General features: G+C 39.3%; 1 protein-coding gene across 3 annotated transcripts in view; it reads right to left on the bottom strand.

The window, feature by feature from the left end:
• mycbp2 (MYC binding protein 2) overlaps positions 1 to 26,828 on the bottom strand; it is an 85,315-nt gene that overhangs the window by 36,059 nt on the left and 22,428 nt on the right. For all 3 annotated transcript variants that reach the window (XM_084724667.1, XM_084724668.1, XM_084724666.1), the window contains exons 10-41: positions 26,302 to 26,440; positions 26,022 to 26,098; positions 22,724 to 22,928; positions 22,435 to 22,599; positions 22,079 to 22,237; positions 21,761 to 21,965; positions 20,728 to 20,873; positions 20,099 to 20,209; positions 19,637 to 19,741; positions 15,344 to 15,463; positions 15,105 to 15,186; positions 14,204 to 14,321; positions 13,287 to 13,645; positions 12,011 to 12,183; positions 11,331 to 11,456; positions 10,984 to 11,111; positions 9,867 to 9,958; positions 9,602 to 9,736; positions 9,365 to 9,448; positions 9,163 to 9,259; positions 8,872 to 9,064; positions 7,630 to 7,904; positions 6,218 to 6,439; positions 5,884 to 6,075; positions 3,843 to 4,049; positions 3,575 to 3,712; positions 2,932 to 3,110; positions 2,700 to 2,842; positions 2,500 to 2,600; positions 1,700 to 1,918; positions 1,360 to 1,582; positions 193 to 311 (exon numbers count right to left, since the gene is read on the bottom strand). In XM_084724667.1, coding sequence (XP_084580793.1) covers positions 193 to 311; positions 1,360 to 1,582; positions 1,700 to 1,918; positions 2,500 to 2,600; positions 2,700 to 2,842; positions 2,932 to 3,110; positions 3,575 to 3,712; positions 3,843 to 4,049; positions 5,884 to 6,075; positions 6,218 to 6,439; positions 7,630 to 7,904; positions 8,872 to 9,064; positions 9,163 to 9,259; positions 9,365 to 9,448; positions 9,602 to 9,736; positions 9,867 to 9,958; positions 10,984 to 11,111; positions 11,331 to 11,456; positions 12,011 to 12,183; positions 13,287 to 13,645; positions 14,204 to 14,321; positions 15,105 to 15,186; positions 15,344 to 15,463; positions 19,637 to 19,741; positions 20,099 to 20,209; positions 20,728 to 20,873; positions 21,761 to 21,965; positions 22,079 to 22,237; positions 22,435 to 22,599; positions 22,724 to 22,928; positions 26,022 to 26,098; positions 26,302 to 26,440 — 5,037 coding nt within the window. The remainder of the gene's footprint in view (positions 1 to 192; positions 312 to 1,359; positions 1,583 to 1,699; positions 1,919 to 2,499; positions 2,601 to 2,699; positions 2,843 to 2,931; positions 3,111 to 3,574; positions 3,713 to 3,842; positions 4,050 to 5,883; positions 6,076 to 6,217; positions 6,440 to 7,629; positions 7,905 to 8,871; positions 9,065 to 9,162; positions 9,260 to 9,364; positions 9,449 to 9,601; positions 9,737 to 9,866; positions 9,959 to 10,983; positions 11,112 to 11,330; positions 11,457 to 12,010; positions 12,184 to 13,286; positions 13,646 to 14,203; positions 14,322 to 15,104; positions 15,187 to 15,343; positions 15,464 to 19,636; positions 19,742 to 20,098; positions 20,210 to 20,727; positions 20,874 to 21,760; positions 21,966 to 22,078; positions 22,238 to 22,434; positions 22,600 to 22,723; positions 22,929 to 26,021; positions 26,099 to 26,301; positions 26,441 to 26,828) is intronic.

Here is a 26,828-nt window from a genome sequence, read left to right on the forward strand (position 1 = left end):
TATCAACAACGCTTTGTCAGCAAAGTATTGTAAAATTCAATATTTTTTTCTGTCTGAACCAATGTACAAACTTAATACTTTACAGATGACACCCAGAATGCAGCACAGTCATGAGATCCAACATTTTTCAGCCATTTTACAAAAAGATGGAAAGCTGACGTGTCAGAAGAATATATGGGAGTATGTCTGTACCTCATCAGGACCAGGGTTGAATTCATAACCCACAGCAACACACTTGAAGCCATAAAAGCAAGCTTTCTCATCTTTAACATAGTCCGAGGCCGTTTCCAGTGAGAACAGAATTTCATTTCCTTGAAGCAGAGAGAACAGTAAAACAGGAGATTAAAAGAGAGACAGGTCGGAAGAGTTCTGTAGGTAATCACTGGTAAACTAATAAAGTGAAGCATCATTAAGGAGATTAAAGCACACTGAAAACAATTACGATCAATGATTTAGAATTATTTGACGTGGGTTTTTCTGGAGCATTTTTTTTATGGGATACTTGTCCACAGTCAGTGCATTACCTACAGTAGACAGGTAATGCAGATGGGACATACTCCCAGTTTGTGAAAGCAGCAGGAGTCCCGGTGTAGGAAGCTAAGTAATGTAATGCTGCAGACAGGGTCCACAGCAAAACAAATTTTAGCCATCTACAAAGATCAATATCCGTTTAAGTGTATGCTACAGTTAGAATATTTACTATTTGGCTTAGTTTCCCACTGGAAAATGCTGTCTGACAGCATGTGCTAGCTTAGCATTCTGTTCAGAATGAAATGTACGGGTATTTCCTTTGCCGTCCATTATAGAATGTAATTAAAAAGCCTTCCTCTGTTTCTCATTCTCAGCTGTGGACGTTGTGGATGGACATCCTTTTCATTAATGATTGCGATGGCTGCTTTCAATTACAAGTCTGACAAGCTAACGGATTAATTTAAATATCAAAGAAGTGCGACATACTTATCTTTATCACTTAATGGCCAAACATGCTTTTAATATGATATTAAAAGAACTAATATTAGGAAGCATTGTCAAATGTAATTAAATGTTTTCAAAAAGGTTAATGTCTTGATTTTAAAGTGAAGAAATCAAACATCTTTACTGAGTCTTAATCAAATGTGGTTCGGTATTTCAGGTATTTAAGTTCATATTTGACAGGCCACTTAAAGACCCCTAAAAAGAATCTGATTACAATCTTTTTGTGGTAAATGTTTTTAAAATTCTAATTAATTACAGTATATTAAGTTGCCTAAGAACTCTGAGTCTCTTGGTTTTTGTAATTTGGGGATTATTGTGATGCGGTTACAACAAAATCTTATTGTTAGTAAGTTGATAAATGTTAAACTGCTCAGCCTGTCTTACCTGGCAGGACTAGGACAGTGGTCGGCCAGCCCGTGGAGCCTGAGAACTTCTTGAGCTCAGTCCAGGTGTTGATGGTATCATGGATCAAAGGTTTGCCCCCCAGGCTGGACAGGTGGAGGGTACGACTGGGGATGAGCAGGCGTAGGACGTCCTCTGGCTGTGCAGTGCCACACTGTGGATCAAACTCAATGGTGGTCCAGCGGACACAGTCTGGGAACGATACCTGAGGCAAGGTGAGACAAAGCAATATTAGTTTGGACTTAAATTATATTTGTGTCTCATATCTTTTTCAGATGCAAGTTCACTTGCTACACAGTTAGCACTCCGAAGGATACTTTACCCTGTACTGAGTGACACCAGCTTGTTTGTAAGGGTGGTCACTCTCAATGACTGCGTAGTGGTTTGAGGTTGTGCAAGCCGACAGGCCCTGCTCAGGCTGGTTGCCAGTTGTGCTGTCTGTTGACTGGTTTGGATTGAAGGTGGGTGGGGCATATTTTTGGTTGAGGGCGGAGACAGCAGGTAACAGTTCCTGAACAAGTCCAAAGACCTCAACAGCAGCCTGGATGAGGAAGAGGAGGCTTTTTAACACAATTCCACATCAGACAGAGACACTTAAATAACTATGTTGAAGAGTTTTCCATGGAAATGTTCTGATAGAATTTTTTCCTTCCTGATACAGATTCCAATCTCCAATGTTGCATAGCAACTGATACAGAGTACCAATCCAATACTCACTCAACAAAGAGTCTGTTTTGTTTTCCCAACAAGCACAAAGCAGTTCAGTCCAACACAGATCGTAATCACAAAAGAAAGACAACTTTAAAAGTCCGCTCCAGGTTTTACCGTAGATCCCAACAAAAACAAACCTAATCAGGAAATTAAGACTGAAATAACAGCATCTGTTTTTGCAGTTCAATAATAGCGATTTAGTGACAATATATTGCATATACGAGGTACTCAGTTGGTAACTTAGTCAGGTTTGCAGCGTCAGCCTTGCCTCCCCACGACCAACAACACATTCACACAATCACATACTTGCCAATACCCGATCCCGCATTTTGAGCAGAATTTGAAGCATTTTTCAACACTGGTATCAGTGTCGGAGCAACCTTAGCTTGCCATCCTGGTTTAACCTCTTACCTTAGGTACAGATGCAGCCACAGGGCCGATGTAGGCCAGGATAAGAGGCAGGAGCATGGAGAACAGGCTGGAGGAACTTAATAGCTCAGGAATGTCATCCACTGGAAACAATAATAAAAGACATAAGGTAAATGCATAGGACCTAAATTTAGTATATAGTTCTGTATTTTATAATACAGCCTCAAGTTTGTTGTGCTTACCATCGACTGCAAAAGCTCTGTGAAGCAGGTCTTTGGCAGCTCTGACCACAGCACTGACTACAGACAGAGCTCGGCTACAGTTCTTGTCCTCCTCGTTGGCTTTGCTCAGCAGCTGAGACTGGAGATCCCCGTCATACTCACTCCTTCAGAAAGAAAAGAACAAGAAAAGCTCCAAGTCAGAAAACATTGTCTTCAGAGATGGGATTTTACAAAGTGCTGGCTTTGTGTTTACCTGTAGTAGAGAATCTGTGGGATCTGTCCTCTGGTCTGGTTGGTCCCATTGCTACTCAAGCTGCAGGTGCTGAAGGTGAAGGACACCCCATCAGAACACTGCACTGTAGTCATACCTCCATCCCCATTAGCCGTCCGGCTGCCGTAGTTTCGCAATCGCACAGCATACTTTACACCCTCCTGCAACAGAATTAATTTATCGGTGAGCCTAGATGCATTTTAAGCAAAACCAGCACACAGTTGTATAAAGTCAGATGACAGTTACATGTCATATGCATGCATGTCATATCCTAACTCTTGTATCTCACCAGCAAATGCGTGTATTATTTTCTTGAGGTTCTGTGTAAAAAATGTTAACTTAAACATACAAGCTTTTGTGTGGTTTGAAGAGGTTCAGAGGTGTGGAATTAAACTGATTATTCTATAAAAATGACCTCATCTGTGTTTAAAAGAGCTTAAGGCAGCAGGTATTATTAAACGTATACTTTAAATACAGTACTTGCTTACTGTCTGGGCTTGTAATTTTCAAGCTTCAGATAGCTTATGAAGGTGTCCCATTTTTCACGTCTTCAAAGTGTCTTACATAATTGCACTTGTATTTGAACTGCTGCAAATAAACTTAAACAAAACTAAAAAATGTGTACCTTGAGGGGCACAGCCTTGTCCAGACGAATCTCTGCAATATCACTGGGAGAATCATCAGTGCTGTAGGTGCCTTTCACTAGCTCTAGTGATGTCCACCTGTGAGAATGTGCTGAGTCCCCTGGGTGCTCTGTTTGTGCCTGAATTGTGAGTGAATGAAAGTTGCAAATAAATTATTTAAAGAAAACTTAAAAACAGCCAAACAACACCAGAAACACATGCAATCAAATAAAATAAAATATAAGCTAAAAATGATTTATAATAACTTACATCATCAGCCAGAACTTCTAGTTCATACTCATGGATGCCCCCTCCTCCATAGACACAGACACCGACCAGCACAACACCCGGCTTGTCCACTGTCATACAGATGGCATCTGGAGAACCATTGCCTGTGTTCCAACTCCGGCCCTGGCTTGTTTTGGTGAAACGGTTAGGAGATGCTTTCACAGAGTGGAGTGAGTTCAGCCCATCGACCTAAAAAGCCAGGACACGATAAGAGATGTAGTCAAACAGATCAAACCTATTACATGGCAATATGGGGCTGATTAACACATTTAAAGAGGAATACCTCAAAGTTTTATGGCAAATATTATCAAACAATTTTACATTCTGAATTTGAAAAAATATATTCTTTGTCTGCAGAAATATGTCAATATTGAGGATAAACATAAAAACTACTTATTTCAAATATAGCTGCACAAGTAATGGATGTCAGCAATGTCTTTTATTTAGACAGAAACAGAGCAAAGAAAAAATGGATGGTGTTTAAAAGATACACTGTCTGAAATAAACTGAAAAAAATGCTTGAAGTAAAAGCATCTCGTGTCTGGTGTGTGTTAAGTAACACAAACTGTTACTATTTTTATCAGCCTGCTGACTACAGAGAGCCAGACACAACTGCAGCGGGACTTATCCAGGTGCTCTGGGGAGGAAAAGTGGTTTCCCTGACAACAGACTGAGCAGAAAAACAGTGGTGTCGAGAGGTGCCATCCAGTGACGGTCACTATGGTAACAAGAGCTTTAAGTCCTGACTGCACTACACGGGTATTTGTGCGAACACAAAGAGTGATGGTAATTAAATGAAGAGTGTGAGAGAGGGAGAGCGACAGATATCTGTCCCACCCACTTAATGACTCAGCGTACCGTGAAAATAAAGGAACAAAACAGAAAATCCAGTTCCACTCTTTCTGTGGCTGTTGTTTGGCAACAGTAAAACACCACTTGGTCCCAGGTGAAAACAGTTAATTTGAGAAATAAATTCAATGATTGTATATGGCATGAGGACAGAGAAAAGAAAAAGGAAGACGAAAGACATGCCTCAAGTGAAAGCAGTCACTGTAAGAAGTTAGTTCAATAACTATATGGTATGAGAACGGAGAGAAAAAGAATAAGGAAAGACACGCTGTCTTGTTGACAGAACTAATCTACAACTTCTAAAGCTGTACAGTGATGATTCTGTTTTAAAATAATTGAGAGCAGATTAAATTGTGATCCAATTTGTTTGAAAAGAAAAAAATATTGTGACAGGTTGTAGGTGCTTAGCTCAGTTTAACACTAGACCTACCACAATTATAGGACTACTACAATGGCCAAAGCAGTCACTCTGACTGCTGTCAAACTAAGTTGCAATGAATGTCATTTCTGACTCAAACTGAATTCTCAATTTGAATAATTAACAGGATTAAATACAGTACTAAGCATCAAGCAAATGCAGATAGCACCAGCAGCCTACATAATATGATCTTTTTTGTAATATTTATTAGTTAGAGTTGAAATAAGCCTAGAGTTTCTCTTATTGTAGTTATGGAATTATGGTTAGATTGCTGCTAGACTGTCCTGGTAGGTGCGTGCCTCCCTTTATGTCCAGTAACTTTTTTGACCAAAAATAATTTGTTTTTCAAAGGCTACACACCAACAAATATGATTTGAAGAAGAATATTTCAATTTATTTTTTCAAGAAATTTTGACTTTTGGACTTTACAACACTCTGGAGTTAATGGAAATTTTTTGGATCACACAAGGAGGAAAGCCTGTGTAGAAGTCATTCTCATGCCTGTTGACTTTTTGCATTTACATTTTAGTACAGAGACAACAGAGAATAACAACCCTAAAGACAAAACAGATGACAGTTCTTTTCAGGCTCCTGAAAAAAAGAGGCTCCACAAGTGCAAGCTAAGATCATGTCAGGATTAATTGTCTGTTTAAAGGACACTAGACATGAATAGAAGTGATAAGCCCTGTGGCCCAACATGCATACCTTATGCGTGTTTGTGTGGGTCCATGTGAGTGTTAGTGTAAGTTAAGTTACCTCGGAGCCCAGGGCGGAGGCAGTGAGCTCAGAGACGATGGAGGCCAGCAGACCACAGGTGTTGGAGACCAGGTGTGGAGAGAACAGCTCTACCTCCTTCCTCAAACTCTTCCTCACCGGCAGCACCACAATCACCAGCATCTTCTCCAGTACCTCCCGGAAACTGGTCATGCCCATCAGGTTCTCCTCAGTCTGACGGAATAAAAGATGGAAAAGGATTGATAGTATGATGTTGTAATGCTACCTATCAAACATTTCCTGCGTCACCACACCCATGTCCACCATCTTGAAGTGAGGATACCTGATGTCCAGCATAAGACGTGCAAAAACTCACATGGCTTAGTTTCTCCATATGGGCAACCAGCAGGGGAAAGCGGTGAGCAAGGGCAGAGTCGTTCTCTGTGCTGACTTGTTTGACCAGTGAACGCAGCAGCACTTCCCCGTCATATGCAATGGGCAGGATGGATGTCAACTTGACTGAGGTGTTGCACAGAGCTGACATTACTGCTGCCAGCAGACGGCTGCTGGATGTGCGAAAGTTGGCCTCAGCAATGTCCTGAAAAACAGGGAGAACAAGAATGAATTTCTAAATGTTCATTTAACAACGTAAGACAATATTGTTAGGGAGCTGTGGTTCTGAAATGTTGTTGATCTGCTCTGCACAAGAGTATCATTTCAATATCTAAAAGTAGTAGGCCTGCTGAATTTTAAAATGGTCTTGACCATCTGTATAGCTTAAATAATTGGTCAAGATGAAGAAAGGAGAAAAAATTATTGTCAGCTATTTCGATAATTACTGCTTAAGTCCATTGACAGGGAAAAAGTCAACATTCACTGGTTCTCAGTTTCTCAAATTTGCTGCTTTGCTTCTTCTTTTTCTATTACCAGACAATTAAATTGAATATCCAAATATCTAATATGAAGACATCAACCCAGGCTTTGGGAACTTGTGACGGAGCATTGACATTTTATACATTATACTACACTGCACTATTAATGAAATCAATACATTTATTGCTAATGGTAACAATAAGGTAACTAGACTCAGTCATATTTAAATAAGGGACTCTTACTGCTGAACAGCAAACTGCTGCTATGGATGCACATCTGATCATAGATTCCGAAGAAATTAATTTTTTAAATCGATAAAATCATTTTTAAATCAATATTTTTGTGTCAAATTATTGATTTGTTTTAACAAGTAGCCATGTAAATAGCATGATAATGCATAGTCAGAAGGTAATTATGGTGAAATGAACTACAACAGGGATGCAGGACTTATAATGTGTCAGATCTAGGGATGGGAATTGATTGGATTTAATTGACACCAATGCCAGTGTCGATTCTACTCAATGCCTGATTAATTTTCTGTGTGGAAGAAAAGGTAAGCCTCCACAGGTTTTCAGCGTTGACACAACTGTTTTATTATTTCTCACTCACAGAAGAAAAAGGGCTCTCTGCCATGACTCATTGTTGTTGCAAATTTCCATCAGTGTAGACCAGACACTGATGAAAGGAACTGATAAACTCGGAGGCATATGATACTAATGGATCAGATCCTTTGGAACCTGTTCTCAAATGAAACTGGTTCCCGATTCCCATCCCTAGTCAGATCAGTACTCTGTATCAGTCCATATGCAATGTTCAGGTACTGGAATTGGTAACAGTAAGGAAGAAAACTGTCTCAAAACATCCCTAATGTAAAAGACCTTCTGAAGTACAATGACATGGTCTCCTGTTACAGACCTGGTCCAAGCAGTTGAGCAGGTCACAGAGACAGGCCCACTGCAGAGCTGGGGTTGGGTAGAATGAGTGGAAGCAGGCGGTGAAGGTGTTGTGGCACTCTTGCAGCACAGCTTCCAGCAGGGTTAAAGGCTGGGACAAGTATCCCTGGGGGTCGTTGTCCAGCTTGGTCAGGCAGTTGTCCATGCCTTCTGAAAGGATCTTCTTCAGCAGGCTGCGTGTCTTTCCCACGCACTCTGCCAGCTTGCTCGACTCCTCCACCACAGCTTTGGTGCTGGCTAGAAATCAAAGAAACCAACAGGGGAAAAAAAAAAGTGAGATCTTATCAGAAGCTACACTCAAAATACAGGGAAATGTTTTACTATTTTATATCCACGAAATACAAACAAAAAGTAGTCTGTAATGGTTTTAATGATGTCTAGAAGTATTGAATGACACATACAGTATCCCATACTAAAATTAATATAAGGATATATAAATAATAGGATATATAATAAGGATGAACATCATCATTGAACATTGTTGAAGAGAAAAAAGCATTGCAAATGCTTATTCTTAATATAGTAACACTTTAAAATAATGATCATTAATAAATAGAAAAAAAATGCAATAATAGTCAATTAAACTTTTGTTAACAGTTATTTTAATCTTAACAAACATTCAAAAAAGGTTTATATATGCTTTGTACACCCCTTATGAAGCAATTGTAAAGTATAGTGTAATTTATTGCAACTGATGTGTCCAAAATTGGTTTAATGTAGCAGACCTGTTTTGATTACTTATGCATAATTAATTCATTTTACATACTTATAGAAGATATAGCATTTTTTTCAACTGCTTCCATGTCATGACCCAGTCACTCCAAATCAATACCAAATTTTGTTAGTACACTGGACAAACATGAAATAAACCAATTTTGATTGGATTTTAATGTTTCTTCTTTTTTTCTACTAATATATTTATGTAAAAATGATGGTTTTATTTAAATTTTAGGTTCTATGTCCTTAAAATCCAAGGCAAACCATGTTAATTATCAATTTATTGTTTGTTAACAGTGAAATTACTATTAGCTACGGTTTAATTAACTATCAATTTACCATTTATTAACAATGGTTATTATAACTTGTTAGCCTTGATTCAGTGTTGAAGTCATAATATTCACTGAAAGCATTAACACCATGGGTTTCTTCATATTTTCATTTTATTGCCATGGCTAAATCACTGTTAACTCCTCTGTGCTCCTACCAGCAATGGGGAAGATCTCACAGATGTAGACCCTGAGCAAGCGGAGGCAGCACGTGCCAACAAAGCGCAGTCTCTCCAGGTCCAGCAAGGTGGCGGTGTACTGGAATCCCTTCAGCCCTCGCAGCTCCTCCACACCCAAAACCAAGGTGGTCCAGCTCCAGTGAAGGATACTTAGCAGAGACTCAAAACACTCCTACAGAGAGACAGAGGAGAACAGTCACACACAGCACTGTAAAAAAAAAAAACACCAGCCAAGACACTTAAACAGGTAGAAACAGAGACAGAACTCACCACTGAGACAGTACGAGCAAATGAGCGCTTCAGGATATGGACTGGTTCACTAGTCTGCTGTTTCCCTTTCGATGCATTGCCATCATTTGAAGGAAGCCTAATGTTAAAAATATAAAGAAGCAATTAAAAACTTTTACATGAAAAGTCTTTAGACAAATTAAGCTTACATATCTCTTCGTAAAACATAAGGAATTCTACTTGCCTGTAAAGTAGCTGAGGTATTTGACCCGCATTAACATCTGTACCGTTATTTGACTTCTTGGAGCTTTTAAACTGAAAGACCACACTAAAAAGGGGGAAAAAGATAAATTAAATAGCTATGACCAATATTTCAAACATTATATAACATGAAATGTGACTAAATGATACATGAAAAAATTATCAGATGTAATAACTTATAAATGCTCAAGTGCTCTCTATACAGAGAAATCAGTTTTACCCATCATCAGTAGTAATGGTAGCCTGTCCATGGGAGCCACAGTCACTGCTGGGACCAGACACTCGGGCCCATGCCACATACCACCAGCCCAGCTGCAGCAGCACTGGCTCATCAAACATCATGGCATATTTCTCCCTAAATTTAAGTTTAAAAAAAAAGAAGGGAAAAAAAGACACCAACATTATGGCTATCAAATATGGAGATCATATTACTCACATGAATGAAATAAATAGTTATGAGAACCAAGGGCAAAATCAAACTTTACCTGGCTGCACAGTCATAGGCCAGAACATCAGTCTCAGCCAGCAGATCACCATCTGTCTCATGGTCTCCCCCATCAGGTCCCAGCTCAAAAAGCTGTATAACAACAGGACCAGGTTAACATAATATAAATGAAAATAATTTGAGAACAGAATTCTATTTAATCCATAGACTGCATTATCCTGCAGTGGCTATTACAATACTTTCTATTCAAGCTCTGCATTGATAATGGGGCAATACTTTGTATTAACTATGATTAATAAATGGTAAATTAATAGTTATTATTATTGAATTTTATTTAATGGTTATGTTTCTGTTAACACTCAAAAAATGTTTATTCCAGGTAGACTTTCAAAATAAAGTCACATAAACTACTTAGGTTTATGGAGGAACAAACATACTTTGGGATATTGAAAAAGTCCACGTACTTAACATAACGTACATAAGGTAGTATAATTGCTGTTGAGGTGTTTTGTGATCTGTCTTAAATGTTTACAGATCATTTGGAAATCACTGACAAATACTTAATTAAGTGTGAAAAATATTCTGTGCAGCAAAATAGCCTGTTAGTTCACTAATTTTAATCAAGATGTAATTGCGATTGTCTTTTGTCAGCTATGATACAATGTATAATTTATAAACGAATTATTTTATATTCCATAAAACATAAATTATAGCATTGCTAATAATAAGTGAACATGGAGCACCTTGGTAGCTCAGTTGGTAAAGCATGCACCCCATATATTGAGAGGCTGAGTCCTCTGTGGTGGCTGTGAAATCAACTCCAGCCTGCAACCCTTTTCTGCATGAAATACCACCAACTCTCTGTCTGTCTTAACTAACTTCAATTATCTATTAATTTACTATTCATTAAGTGTTACCTCACAATTTACAGCAGAAAATGAAATACAATTTCAACGGACAACCCAATGTGACTGGAATTTGGTACATTTGAGATAGCTGTGTAGACAATTTGCTTCAGCGCACACATGAATTAGGTGTCAGTCCTGGCACGAAGCAAGTGAATTCTAAAATTACAGCCATGATGGAAAAATATGCCTGAAATAAACACTGAATAAATGGCTAAAAAAATTTAATGTGTCTGCCACAGAATGGCTTACCTTGATCTTGGCAGTGTACTCCCCTCGTCCCCCGAACAGGCCCAGCCCACCCAGCAGGATGTCTGCATCAGCACAGAAGCGGATGGCTTCCACAGAGTGGGCTGAGTAGCCCCAACCACCACCATGACCTACAACATCACACATACGATCAATAAGGCTGTGCAAGGTACACAGAAGCTTTTTATCCACTTTGGTTGTTTACTAAAGAGGATGATAAACTGTTTGTTTCACATATTCAGCAGCTTTGACTTAAAAAGGTAAAACATTAGACTCAAACACTTAAAATGTATGTCCCATGAACTTCATACATGATTTACCATGTATCCTGTATTAAAGAACCCACTTACTCTCAAAGCGGTTCACCACACTGTAGTCCTCCTTGGAGTAGACCTTCATCACTGCCTGGGTTTCTTCCTCGGCACTGGCTACACCCATCTTCAGCTCTTGCATGGCTGCCAGTGTATCCAGGCAACCTAAATGGATAACCCAGTATACTTCCTCTTAGTAATCCTCTTTTGATTTCAATTCATAACCAAGCATTGCTGCAAAAACTTACTCATATGTTTGAGGAAAATCTAAGAGCAAATCTGTCTGTCAAATTAATTTTTCGAAGAATTGAAGCAGACTGATGAAAGCATGGAAACAAGATCACTAAATCTATAGTTCCTGTTAAAGAATATGATGACTATTATAAAAGTTTCACTATAATACCACAGACAATAGGACAAAAAAGTGAAAACTCTTAATGATTACAGTTTAAATTGAAGTTTCACAGCCACTTTTTAATAAATTTTTATTAAATAAATCTACCTGTGACAGAAATTAGGGAGCTACACTGTTAAGGCTATGGCCCAATCAGAGAAGTAGGGTAAAAACACTGGTAAAACCTGCTTTCAAGAAACGCAGATATCCAGATTGTCCATCACTGTTTGTGTTGTGGTATTTATGTACATATTCATAAGACATTCATAAAAAATTCACATGACCAAAGACACTTTGCTGAATGGCTGATGATGCAAAGGATTACCGAGAATGTGTAGGGCTCCGTGAGAGCGAGTAGTTGTGGCATGTGATCCTGAGGGTAATGCGAGCTCTGGACTGAGGATGCTACAGCGAGCCTGTAGATCTGTAGCAGAGGGCATCCTGGCATCAGCTATCACTGCATTGTAGCACAGCATCTCTCTTGAGGAAGGCAGGAACCTAAAAGCATGTAAACGGCCACAGAGGTGGTAGGGATTAAAAATCAAAAAAGGACTTTAAATTTCTTCATATATGTCATCACATAAACAAGTTTACGTTAGAAAGTTAAAAGGCGTTTGAAAACAACCTACTGAAGGTTTTTATTAATGTATACAGAGCAAATTCCAGGCTTAAAATAATATCAGGCCTATATGGGGGACTTCAGGAAGTCACAATAGTGAGCACCCCCTATTTAAAACAAGAATGGAAAAAGAAAACTAACAGTTGTATTAAAGGCATTTTAATTTAGTGTCAAATTTTTTATCTATCATTGTACCTATTATCACTGATAATTATCACTCCTGACCACCAGAGGTCAACAGCGGCTAGCGTCTACCTGTAAGCCATGGTTTTATTGCCTCTGGTTTAGACAGCAGAATTTAAAAGAAGGAAAGGCTCGCAGGAAACTGAATATGTTAACCATGCAATGCTACAAAAATTAATAAATAACTAAATGATGTCTTGCCCCACTGTAAGGTCGGATGACATTAGATCATAGATTGGCAAATATACTGTGTTTGTCTGTTTGTCAGGTAGGCCCGTAAGTCATTTTAACTACATCTTGAAACACAAAATGCCTCCATACTTGTGTAATCCAAGTTTCCTAAAGACCCAACATGCCAAGTTGACTAAACAAATGTTATTTACACAATGTTTTTAGCCAGAATCATCAATGTAAATCCTTAGCTTGGATCCACATTCACGTGCTCATGCACACTGTCTGAACTGGGTGTGGGTAGTGTGACAGTGAGCAAACAGCATGTCACAACTTTAGGGGACTTGGATTATGCCAGGTGAGCAGTATGGAGGAATGTTATGTTTTTTTCCAGTTGTTCTTTGAAAACTGGTCACCATTCACTTCCACTGTTTGGGAGATTCTGCAACACTGTTTCCCTGTCAAACTCCAGCAGTGTTTTGGAGACTAACAAAATAAACCTGACCCTCAATCAGCATGAGGGTGAGTAGATAATGACTGAATTTTCATTTTTGGGTGAACTATCCCTTTAACCGAAATTAAACTAAACTGTTTGCAACTTATTTCTCTGTATAGTCCTTGGACTGACCTCCATATGACATCATACACAGGGTCCAGACACAGGCCAAATCCCTGCAGGTCCTCTTGCTCAGAGTCATTGAAGGTCCTGCAGCTTCCATCCATTTTGTTGATCAGCAAGCATTTAAATGGAGGTGGCTCGGACACAGAGGAGGGCACCAGGCCAATGATGTGTTTGCTGGCAAAGATCTCTGAAGTAGCTAGGACATGGGAGTTGATAAGAGCCTCATCAATTCGCAGGAACGTTTGGTCTCCGCTGGCACCAATCCAGGTGGCCTTTCGTCCATATTTGGCACCAATGTTGGGCATGGGAGATGGTTTGGCATTCCAGTAGGGCATGTCAAGGATTGGCCGTCCCAGCTGCCCTTTCTGAAAAACAAGCAAATACATATTTACTCTCAATATCAGTTTTATGTCAACAAGAGGATGGTATACCAGCGACATCACAATCACCAATGTCATGTTGTTCCACACAGATCATCCAGACCATCATTGTACCAACATTATAATTCATTTTTTAGCATATTAAAACTAATGTGCTTTACTGTGGCTGTGATAGCATGCAGGTAGTGGGCTATACAGATACTTGTAGAACTGGAATTACTCCCAGTGACTAATTTCCGTGTCACCACCCACTTCAGTACAACATGTAGACTATAAAAGATGTGGAATGTAACGTTATGAGCAATGCACGCCTCATGTCTCTGTTGTTGGCTGCAAGAACCAACACAAAAGTATTCATCTAATGTGACTCCCACTATGCTCTACCAACTGAGCTACAGGGGTGCCCCTTAACTTTATTTTTGACAATAAAGTTAAGGGGTCTCCAAAACAATGTCTTAAGAATTTCGTTTTAGATTTAAACAGGAATTCAGCACCTTCTAAAAAAGCAGATGATAATATGTTGTATCAGGGACGTTTTCTTACCGAGAAGCTGCCAAATGTAAACACCTGCCCATCCATGAGGAGGACAGCTGTGTGGTTACTGCCTGCTGTCACCTGCACACTGGGACCTGGAAGAGCCTGCACCAGAGTTGGAGAACCCCTAGCAGGTAGAAACATCTAGTTTAAGTTGTGTGTCCACACGAGTGCAGTTGGTTTACTTATGCATAAAATGCAATTCCAAATACTTCAAAATGAGACATTGGAATGGATTTTGACCAGAACAACTGGACTAAACCTGGTGTTACCCCTTCCTGGTCTGTACTGTCACTTGGCAATTAGACTTATATGTTCATTATTTTTTTCATTAGTTCATTAGTTGTAAATAACAACAAAGATAAAAAGATAAAAATATGAAGATAAAAAGTCTGATACAATATTTATCATGATATTGAAAAACAAAGAAAAATGACAACTTGAAAATATGACCTTTATAAAATAAAGAATCTGATGTGAACATTTTTTTTTGTTTGTATAAACCCCCTTTTTCCTTTTGACTTTAAGTGGTTCTGCTTTCCTTCTTTAATAAAATAAAGTAAAAGTAACTAACCATGACCTAAGCATGCTTGAATTACATATGTAAAACCTCAATACAAGAAAATGCAGCAGTCAATAGCAGTCCTTTTAATAAAATAAAAAAATAAAAAATAAAAATAAAAGCAATAAAATAATTAACTATGCAACATCATGGCCGATACTGTCAGAGTTCAATATGGTACTGAGACGCTTTTCTTTCTGTGATATTGAGATATTTGATATACTATTACATCTCTATAAAATGCTGTATTTTTTTTTCTATTAACTATTTTTATATGTCACGAACGATTCCTTTCATTGAACATGTATCACATTAAATTCATAACACACAAGGCAACAAAAGCAGTACCTGGAGTTGACATCTCCATGTCCAAGCTGCCCATGTTGGCCATAACCAAACGTGTAGACATCTCCATTCTCCATCAGCACCACTGCAAAGCAACATAATCCCAACTGTTATTTTCTTACTTTCTTTAGTTCAAGTCAGGCACTCATTTAGAGGTTTTAAAGAAAATGGTCTTGAAATAATATGTAGACTAATATACTGTGGTACCTGACCAGAAGCAGCCATGAGGGGAATGAACCTACCTGAGTGGTGAAAACCGCAGCTGACCTGCACAGCTCGCAGCTCGCAGTCAAATCTCACTGCCCCTGGGGGGTAGGTGGTGATTTTGCTGGCATCCTTCTCTCCACGCTCACTGCTACCATCTACAAGGCAAACATTCAAGTCACACATCTGAGTAGAGAATGGGTGGAGAGAGAGTGGGGTGAGGTTTAGTGGCAGCTTCAGACCACAGAGGTGGACGTCTCTGCACAGTCCTGGAAAACGGAGCTGGAGGGAAAAGACGATTCAAAAGAAAATGGGGAGAAGGAGGGAAAAGCATGCCGAAATAGAAGCGAGGGAACAACACCTCTATAACAGAAAAGGCTTTTGGCAACCAGTCCCATTTTAGCAAATAATTAGATTTTCTTTTTAACACCTGTCTGTAATCAATGAGGAAGAGGAAATCTGGTTCACCCTGAGCCCTGTGTAAGAGGTCACAGTGGTGTGCGAGTGGAAAAAGTTGGATAGAAACCCATGCATTACAGTAAATATAATGACTGTCAATACCTTTTTGGACCAGGAACCAGCTCACTGTGGTTTACCTCTGTAACTGAGGCCAGCCAGATGAGATAATGCTTTAAGTTTCAATACTTGGACTTCACAGAAAATGGCTCATGGCCCAAATATTCATAAGGGAGGATTGGAAATTGAGCTGATTGACTCTCAATGTCAGTGGAAAAAAAAGAAGTGCTCTTAATAACATCTAAAGCACACTTAGAGCTTATTGGGAGGTCATGGAGAGAAACACCAGTATTGATGTGGTGTTTGAAGCACTCATTCCTCTTCATGAATGTAAAATCATGAAGAAGGATGCTCAGATGAGGTATCCCAACAGTCTTACAACTGTATGTCAGCCAGAGTGAATTATTATACAAATTGAAGGTTATTCAGCAGGATAGTCCAGATTATTTGAAGTGGGGTAGTATGAGGTACCTCCATCAATAGACAGTGTTTTACCCACAGTTGATGTCGCCATCAACACGGCCCCAGTTTGGAGAAGCAGAGAGTAGTACCAGCACGGAGGCTAAGCAATGAACTGCTGTGGACAGGGTCAGCAAACCATATTTAGCTACCTAAAAAAAAGTCCAGCTAAACAAATTGGTATTGATTTAAGTTTACATTGTATTTATAATGTTTTCACTGCTTTAGCTTGCCATTAGATAGCCTTTTCTGAGGGAAAATTGCCGTTATATAAGCCAAGTATCGCTCTCTCCAAAACAACCAGAATCCCTAAGTAAAAACATTCATTCATGTCAGTTTGTTTTCGTTATTGTGCGACTTCGGTGACCAAAGACACACAACAATACAAACTAACCAATCAAAGTGGCAGTAGTCTGTGTTCTCAGAGGCAAACTTACTGATTTTGCCAATGGAAAACCTTAGAGGCAACAGTTAACTAGTATAGTGCATGAATTAAATATTGATAGATAGTTTAACTGACTAGTATTTCTGGTGTGGACTAGCGAGGGTGACAATGTTTGGTCATGTAGTGTGATTCCATGCTCACATACCTGGTTTGGAGAGAGTGATATTTGGCGCTTAGCTATCAGAAAACACTGTCTGACAACATGTTAAGCAGTAAAAATATTCTAAATATAGTGTGCACTAAAACTGTATCAACTGCAGCTGCAGCTAACAATTACCTTCATTGTTGATAAGTGTGATGATTATTTTCTAGATTAATCAATTAATTAACCCTGTCATATTTCTGAAGTCTCTCTTGTAATGATTATTTTAGTTATTGACCAATCTGTTGATCATTTTCTCCATTAATTGATAGTTGTTTAGTCCATCCTTCTCACACTAGGACGCCTGCTGCTTCTTCAAACTGGGGGCATGTCAACCACCAGCTACTATAGTAAATACACTGACTATCGATAAGAAACACATAAACCCCACATCAAAAATCCAAACTATCCCTTTAAAGGAGAAAACTACTGCTGCTCTCAAGTGGTAGAATAAAACAGTCCTCAACAATGAAGGTGTATCAGGAAGGTTTTCAAATTGTACATGTTAAATGGGTGCTGAGCATCAACGAGGGCACAATGCTAAGCACCCAAAATCATGCTTGCACAGTATCATCCACCAGCAGTTTCAGACCTGCATTTCCAATCCAACCTGCTCCACCTTTCAGCAAGTAAAGCAACAGTAGCAGCAGCTCAGACAGGCAGATGTTAACCTGCAGATGTGCAAACAGACCCCTGAAGGATCCAGCACACATTCTACACTCTGAATTTAAACCTTTACCTTCAGGCGGACAACTCAGAGCCAGAAAATGCAAAAACAACCACTATAAGTTCTCCTTCATCGCTATGTCCAAAGCTCTACTTAACAACCAACCAGCTCAGAACTCACTTTTGTAACCTTGTGCATTACAAACTACGGTTTTACGGTTTTCTGATCTTATTCCCAATTTTTGTATTGTATCTGTATTTTTTACCTCACCAGTGTAATATTTGATAAATCTTCCATTCCTAGAAGTATTTATTGTTGTGTCTTTGTTGTTCCACTGTGTTGTTATGTTTGCTGTATTATATTGAAGATGACTGCAGCTGTGTTTAGCACTATTGCAAAAGCACAATGGGGACAATTAAGAATATCTTATGCACAAACGGAAATACCAGCTGTTTTTAATTTTGTGTAGGCAATAAGGGATACTGTTTGGAGTTTTATTTTTGGATTTTTAGAGCAACTGTGTCTGTTTTTTATGTTTTACAGTTTTGTTTACTAATACATATTTTGTAAGTAAATAATACAGAGGCTTTGTTCAGACTGCAGGCAAATAGATTTGTTAATCAGATCTTTGTTAATCACACTGACTGTGAGCACTGTTACTTCCAAGTGATGAGATCGGATTTGTTTGTCCAGACAACACCACCATATCTGTGATAAGAAAGTGGGCGCCAGTACGTACACTGATAATGCAAGCTTCCCAGAGATCAATCATCTCGCACTCCAAACTACTGCACTGTCAAGTCGCTGTGCAGAACTCCTCTATTGCACCAGACACACTACAATATCCACGGACTGTTGTGCTTGGTGTTGTCCTCCATCGCTCTGCTTGTAGCAGCATGGATTCTGCACAGCCACTCTAATGCACTTCTGTCACTCTGCATTTGACATTGTTGTGTGTCGTGCTGTGAGTGAAGAAAGCCCACACATATTCAGGCGACCAGAGTGTCCAGACTGAAACACGTCTGTAGAAATCCTATTGGAAATGCATTTCAACCTGCCTTCATATGTGGCTAGGATCAAATTTATAATAATCACATTTCACGTGTTTTTCTTGCTGTCCAGACTTTGTAAAATCAATTTGGATACAATCTGGGTATGCCAAAAAACAGATTTGGCCTGGCAGTCTGAAAAAGACCAGAGTTCAGAAGGCTATAGAAGACATTGTGTCCTCTTTGTGGTTACTTCAGAAAGTAAAGAAACATGGTTTGTTACAATCACATAGATTTTTTGCAAAGAGAAACCCTAGGGTGCTGAGATTCAGAAGACAAAACAAAACAAGCAAACTACAAATATAGATTATACATGTTCTGCTGGCCCTAAATCATAAATAACTTCAGATAATAAACACAAACTGCTTGTCTGACAATCAAGAGCATGTTATGCCAAGTGTTTAGATGTTTATGGGTGATTTCTAAGTAATTTCCATAAGGTGCATTACATTTAAAACTAACTAATTTTAAAACTAACAATCCTGCTTCCCTCCTTCTGTGTAATATTTTGCAGCTTAACATTCATAAAAGCTTTCTCCCTCCAGTGCTCGCTCTTACGTCTGCCTGCAATGCTGCAGTTGTATGCACAAAGTGACAAATCGGCTTCAATGGGACTGATGGTAAATCCGGTTAGACAAGGACACTGCTTTCTATTTAGGTCTAAACAACAGCAGCGAGCAGAGCAGGCATCCTACCCCGTGGATTAGAAATGTTAAACCAGAAAATGAATTAGCATAAAAGACCAAATCTTTATTGTACCTCAAAATTTCCTACGTTAATTAACACAAGCTGAGCCTAATCAATTTCAGAAGGGAACCAGCCTGTTGAAATTGGACATTAACCCGGTCTAAAGGTTTCACAGTCATTCCCCCACTGTGAGTCACAGTGAGTGCTGCTTGCAAACAGGCTACATCGTTTGTTACCATGAGACCTGGTGACGACATAAGAGTCCTGTCGTCAGAGAGTGAGAGAGGAGGTGGGCGGGACAGCCAGATTGGGAGATGAGTCAAAGGGGTGTCTCTGCACCCGTTGAGTTAGTGAAGACCGTAGTACCTTTGTGCTTGTCCCGTTTATGCCTTAGTGCCTGAAGGGGCCTTATTCTGGCTAGGGCCTGCTCACGTTGGTTCATAAAAATGGGGCCAGGAAAAACAAGGGGGCCTGGGGGAGAAAGAAACTTTCACATGCATGCACAATGCTCACAACACATGATAATACTACACCACAACAATACACACACACTGGAAAATAATTAAGACACAAGCAAGGGGGAGGTCACCAAGGCACAACACCCAAGCTTACTCAGCACCTGAAAGTTATTCAGAACTTAAAAAAGGGATGGACAACATACTGTTTGTAGCTTCATCCTATTCATTAACCTCCACTCCCACGTTCTCACTCTCCCTGAGCCTGTGTTTGATTCTCTATCATACAAGTCTTAGCTTCATAAAGCCAAAAAACAAAAAAAAAAACACACAGCTCTTCCCTAAACGCATTCTGTTTAGCCCTGATTCATACCTCTGCCCTCCTCCAGCCTGTGCCGGCGGTTGATCCTCTGTCGTTTCTCCTCCTGACGGATCTGAATGTGCTCCTCGATGTTTACTCCTGGAGGGGGAGGGACAGGCACAGCTGAAAATATAAAAGGCCCCAGGTACAGGCAGCCCAGACAGGATGCAGGAGGAAGAGGAGGAGGACGAGGAGGGAAGACAGAGCAGAGCAGAACAAAACAAGACACACATCAATGAATGATGGACAGACGTGATGGAGAAGCAATGACTCTGCACAACACGAGAATAAAACAAAAGGTTGAGCGACGACAAGTGTGCAAAATACTGCATTCAAGCAAATGCAACAGACTGTGATATGTGCAACATAAGCAGCACACTGGCATAGCTGAGAAGGATATACAGCTTGCGCACATCCCTGCTGAAGACCATCATTTATTCTGACTGATTGCAACATCCTGCAAACCACTGACATGTTCGTGAACGTGCATGAGATTTTAACATGCATATGATTTTAGCAGACTAAGCAAAATGTAATCAATGTGAGTGAGTGCTGATAACAGGTGAGATGTGAATATTGTATGAATGACAGAGCAAAACAGGGGGGAACATTAAGTCATGATAAGATACCAGCTGATATACCTAGCAGCAGGTCCAGTGGGATCATCTCCTTCACAGCATCAAAGATGCCTCTCTGTCTGGCCTCCTGACCATCTAGCTCCCGGGCACAGGCCTTGCAACATCCACATGCTGAACAGCCAGACTCTCCAGAACCACAGCCACAGATACTGTACACAAATGAAAACAGAAAAAAAAAATTCAAATTATATTCACATAGTTAACCCTTGGGACCCCAGTAGAATTCAAAAATGTCACTGCAGTTCACTGAGAATCCTCACTTAAATGAGCATTTAAAAATTTTCTCAATCCAAACAAAAAGCTCTATCTCAAAATCTGAAGGAAAATGCCAATCACAAAATACAATTCCCTCTTTAATTTAATTTATTTTTTTTTCAAATATGTGGCATGTGTAGCTTTTTAGACCACGTTTGATTCAAAATATTTCAAAAAACACCCGAAAAAACAAGTAGCACTAAAACTGCTTTAAATAGCTATGATGAAATAAGTCTCAGTCTATCTACTGATCAATCTTATAACAAATACATGATCCATAACATTTCTCTCAGTTTGCTTCTTGAGTGAGCTTTCAGAGTAAAAGAGAAATATCACACATTTTACTCCACACTGCTATGCTATAAGAACAAAAACAGTAATGTGGCAGTAGGTTGTGTTTGTGTCTGAGTGGCCGCATTGTTCGTAAACAGCAACAAAACACCTCAGATCTCAACATCGCAACGTACATTTCCAGTTCCAGTCATTCATGATAACTTAAAGTATCTACAACACAAAGCTCAGAATTTTTTTTCCATGTTTAAATACACTAGGAATTATTTTAAAATGACGGCCACTTCTGGGCTCATCATCAGTGAAATACAGAACAGGCGCTCAGGAGGGCTATCGGGAAGAGATGGTTATTAAAAAGGTTACCCTCACACCCCCAGTCAGATGAGCAATTTGTGGCTCTTGACACTACTTATTTACTAATTAATAAAACAAATGCTGTACAGATACTGTTATGACCATCTTCACCCTTTCAGTTTTTGTGCCCTCTTACCCTCCTGGTACTCTGTCTGGCCGTCCACTGCTGACACAGCTAGCGCCGTAGCCGGTGCAGTCTCCACACACTGTGCAGACCATGCACTGGTCCAGTTTCCACTTGTGCATGCCTGGCTGGCACATCATGCTTTTCTCTTCCTTCTCTTCTAGCTCATCCTCCAGGTCTTCATCCATGGCTGTGGCCATGCTTTCTACACCAAATGCTACAACAAACACAAAAAGCATCAGACTGAGTGCAGTGCAAAGACAATCTAAGTAAATGTGAGAAAGAATATACAGCATAATGTTATGTGTATTTGTTTGTCCATATGTTTACCTTTCCCTGCTTGGCTCATGGATCCAGTGTCTCTGCCACACTGGCCCTTGTTATTTACCCCAAATGTCCAAACTTCACCACTCTTGGTCAGAACACACGTATGGGCCTTGCCCATGGCAACCTGAGTTACAAAGTGACCTTTCAGGTCTGTCACCTGGCCTATGGAGAAGAAAGTAGTGATAATGATGGAAGTGCTACAAACAGAGAAATATTTATAGACAACTCAATGTTTATTCTTAAAAAGCATTAAATCTGTCTTCATCAAAGCAATGTAGATGACAAGGAACTACTGAAACATCTCAGAAAAATTCCCTGAAGTTGGAACATTTGAAATAGCCCTGTCCCAGTTAACTCACAGGTGCTGTCACTGTAAATAGCATCTTTGCCAAACATGTAGAGCTCTCCATCCTTGGTGACAATGCTGCTGCTGCCGTTGTTACACGCTGTATACACTGCTGTCTTGGTCTCTAATTTGATCATCTTCTTGGGCTTGTACGGCTTGGGCTGTCTGCGACTTTTGGCTGCAAAGGAAAACAAGAGACATCACCTTCAGGACTGAAACTGAGATGGCTTTGATTCTGCGTTCAACAAAGGCCACACAGAATTAATTATGAATTGCTAGTGGATAGTTTGAAAATGTCTTACTGGATTCTCCATCCTCTCCCTTGCTGGCAGAGCCTGTGAAGAACACACTTCCATCCTCAGCCACTAGCAGTGCATGAGATCCATCGTGACCGACTGAGAACTGAGCGATCTTGGGGGACTTTGTAACAGGCAGTTCCACCCATTTCCCTGCTGACGGGCCACCCTGCTTAATACCCAGGCTCTGGTACTTTCCTGTGTAGTAAATCTGTGAGTTGAGGATAAAACAAGAAGATCAAACATAGTGAAAATGAGAAAAAAGATCAGCAATTTTTGAGGAATCCATGATCAATAGTATGTCCATTTTGTGGCAAAAGTTTAGCAAGGGTTCACTTGTTTGGATTATGGATAGTTTTGTGGCAACCAACATCCCTGCTACACCAACACTGTTCCTAATTAATTATGATTAATGATTTCATTAATTAATGATGTCATTTTATTTGTCTTATTTAATTATCTGAATAAGGGAGAGATGCTGCCCAGCTACTCACTCTCATTTAGCAGCAGTACACACCCACTGAGCCCAAGAAGTACAGAAAAAAATCCTGTAGAGCCACAATAATTTCACATACATCTCACATGCATTAACATTAACGTGGCTTTAGCCCATGTGTATACTACTTTAAGTGTAGATATAATGCTACCACAAACTCAAGGTATAATAATACCACAATGAAAAGTCCATGACACAATATTTATCATGATATTTAAAAAAAGAAAAAGAAAGGAAAATGATGACCTGAAAAAATGTTTATTAAATAATAAATCTAATGTGTGCATCATTTTTATTCATATAAGATTTGATTTTCCTCTTAACTTAAAACCTAAATGTTTGAATTATTTGTGTACAATTACAAAACAAAAACTAGAGGAGCACACTCTGGAGTGCAGACTTCCGCTAGGCAACTTGAAAAGAATATCTGGATATAACCTCTTTGTAAAAAACAACATTTTGGCTAGTAACCGTACTTTAATTACAAATTTTCTACATTTATTTATGTAAGTAGTCAAATGTAAGTTATCATTATATTGACATGTATGATTCAAATGAATAACTCAGAAAAATGCTGCGATTGTAACAGAGGAGTACAGAGAAGTGATAGAGAGCTGAACATCATGATGTCACAGTGAAGTTGACCTTATAAAATATAAAATGTCATCACTTCATGATTTTATCCTATCAGACATTTGCGTTAAATGTTGTTTTACTAGGTGTATGAAATCTTGAGTTATGGCAAAAAATGTGTTCAGTAAGGTCACAGTGACCACTAAAATCTCATCAGTTCATCCTTGAATCCTGGTGGACATTTGCGCCAAATTTGAAAAAAATTATTAAGGCATTCCTGAGATACTGTGTTCAAAAGAATGGGGAGGACGGATGGATGACCCGGAAACACAATGCCTCTGACCATAAAGGGTCTTTCAAGTAGGGGTGCACAATAAATCGAAATTTTATCAAAATCACAATATGGCTTTCTGCAATTTTCAAATCATAAGATGTGCAATATTTGTTAAAGTGAAAATGCTTATCATTGTTTGTCAAATGTTTGACTTGAAAAAAAACATCATTAGGTACAGTTTACTGAGGGAAAAAATTCACACCAGTCATTTTACCATGTTTTCAATCAAAATAAGAATAATGCTGTAATAATTTTTTTTATTACCTCTCATGTCACAAATCATATCACAATTGTAATATCAGTCAAAATAAACAAAAGTAGATATTTTTTCAAAATTCTGTCCTACTTTAAAGTTTTTTTCAAAATTGTGAATCACACAGGTCCTTCAACATACAGTCATGACCATGTACAAAAAACTGATTGGCTGATTGGTCCAGTATTATGCGAGATTAGCAGCTTATGCTTTGACGAGCACGGTAACATCACGGTAGATATCGTCACAGTCCGGTACAATATTGAGACTTTTTTGGGGATACTGCAATATTCTATATATTGTTCCATCCCTAATTTTAACAATTAAAACAATGGGGGTAACTTGTGATGATTCATGTACAAAGGCTGCTGTTTGACGTGAGAGGATTTTTATAACTCAAGTCATCTGACATTCACTTTGCATATTACACAATCACAAAAGAATTGCGTGCAAGAGAAGAACAGAAATTTGTAAGCCATAAACAGTTGCCCTTTGACTCCTTCCCTAATATCACATGTCTGGCGTAATGTCCAGCCCAATTGATGAGCGAACTTTGCGCCAAGATACAGGTCAGCTGCTCCTATTTTTACCCATTCAGCCAGTCTGGGCGAGGGTAATCTGCAGATAAAGTGTGTAGTGAGATTAGGCCTCTACACAGAGCCAGAAATGTGCAACAGGCAACTGCCTTGGTCTGCTATCTACAAAAGAGGCACACTGCACCACACCTATAGAACAGACACACACAAAACCACACCCTCCACACACTTAAACAAATGACATACTTAGCATTCTCATCTTTCAAACACAGTCTGCACAAAAATGTGAAAGCTCTTCCTCAACAAAAAACTGCCTCCCTACAGTGATTAAGACTATTTTGCTCGATTACAAAGGACTCTAAAAAAATAAAAATACTCTGAGTCAAACAGTATACCGAGTCAATTCCTCCAACAGCCTCTGTGTACACAGATACAAAAATTATATATTTGCTGTTAACCATCATTCAAATTTCTAACTAGTTATATTTGTGTCTACTCTTATGTAAGTTCATACACAGCAAAGCTTGACTTGCAATGGCCCCTGGTGTGTTTTCCCGAAAGTGGACATTAAAGGCCACTGCTTAGCTGAGTGTAATACTCTAATCACTTCCAGTTAGTTAAGCACGAACGTCACTTTATAAGCTCAGGGCGCATATAACCACTAAAAAGAGTTGCGTCCATAGCACAATAAACAGCACAAAGACCATGAGACATCCAACAAATACTGCTCCCTCATTCTGTATTTTTCAAAGATAATTAAGTTTAGAGGGCGGCCAAATATTTCCAAAACAAGAAGACATTTCATATTGTTATGCTTTAGCACAGCTTATTCCTAGGAAAATATGACTATAGCTAACTACAGACAGATGTCATGAACTAAAAGGGAATGTTAATTTTGCAAGATGTGTGTTGGCCAGTTTGACATAGAAGGAAGAAAACATGTAGCAAAATACAATCAATTTAGAGCTTTTTCCCCAGGTTCACCCTCTAAAGTGTCTGGTCTGTCATTAGCAAGACAAAAGCTATTAGAGCTCAGCAGGCTGAATCTGATCCAATTTTCATTTTTCTTAAAACATTTTAGGCACATCACCAGAGAAGATGTTCACTCTCACCTTTCCCGAGGCAGTTTTCATCAGAGCAAACTCCCTGCCGGCTCCAAGCAATGCTGCCTCTTCATCAAAGCCTGTGCCTGAGAGAACAACATAGTATTTAGAGCCAAATACACAGTGAGACAAGGTTGTTAAGTATGATTTTTTTTAATTCCTTTGTGTTTTGAACAAACTATGACACATTTTGCAATGTTGTTGACACACATAACAATCTGAGATTCCTGTAGTAGGTGCACTGTATGCGTATGAAAATCACTACCCACAGCCACTTTGTATCACTTACTAATGATGTGCAGATCCTTCTCGAGGTCAAAGAGAGAGATGCCGCAGGCGTGCAGGCATTTCCTTGCCAGCTTCAGCTGCAGTTCCTGCTGCAGGGCCGGGTCTGAGCTCATAGTATAGATCCGCACCACAAAACCATCCTACAGGAGTCAGGGCCAACAGGAGGAAACGCTGTTTAGTTTCATGACTCAACATTGCTACAGTGTGGCATTTAGATAGCACCTAACAACGTTAGGACACAAGGAGACCCTGCTTTAATGAAAACATACCCCGACTTCACCTGATTGAATGACACAATCAAAATAAATCAAATTCTAGAAGGAACAGTTCAAAAACACAAAGCTGTAATGATTAATTGATTAATCCAAGGGTGTCAAACTCAATTTGACAACAGTGTACTGAGCTGCTACTATGAGTGTTTCTAGCCACCTGGCTATAGTGACACTGCTGAAACAGCTATGATAATGAGATGCCACGTAGCATATACTGACATTTAACGGACCCCTACAGTAACGAAAACAGGATGCA

The sequence above is a fragment of the Lutjanus erythropterus genome, chromosome 8 (assembly GCF_056507025.1).
Source record: "Lutjanus erythropterus isolate fLutEry1 chromosome 8, fLutEry1.hap2, whole genome shotgun sequence".
Lineage (NCBI taxonomy): Eukaryota > Metazoa > Chordata > Actinopteri > Lutjaniformes > Lutjanidae > Lutjanus > Lutjanus erythropterus.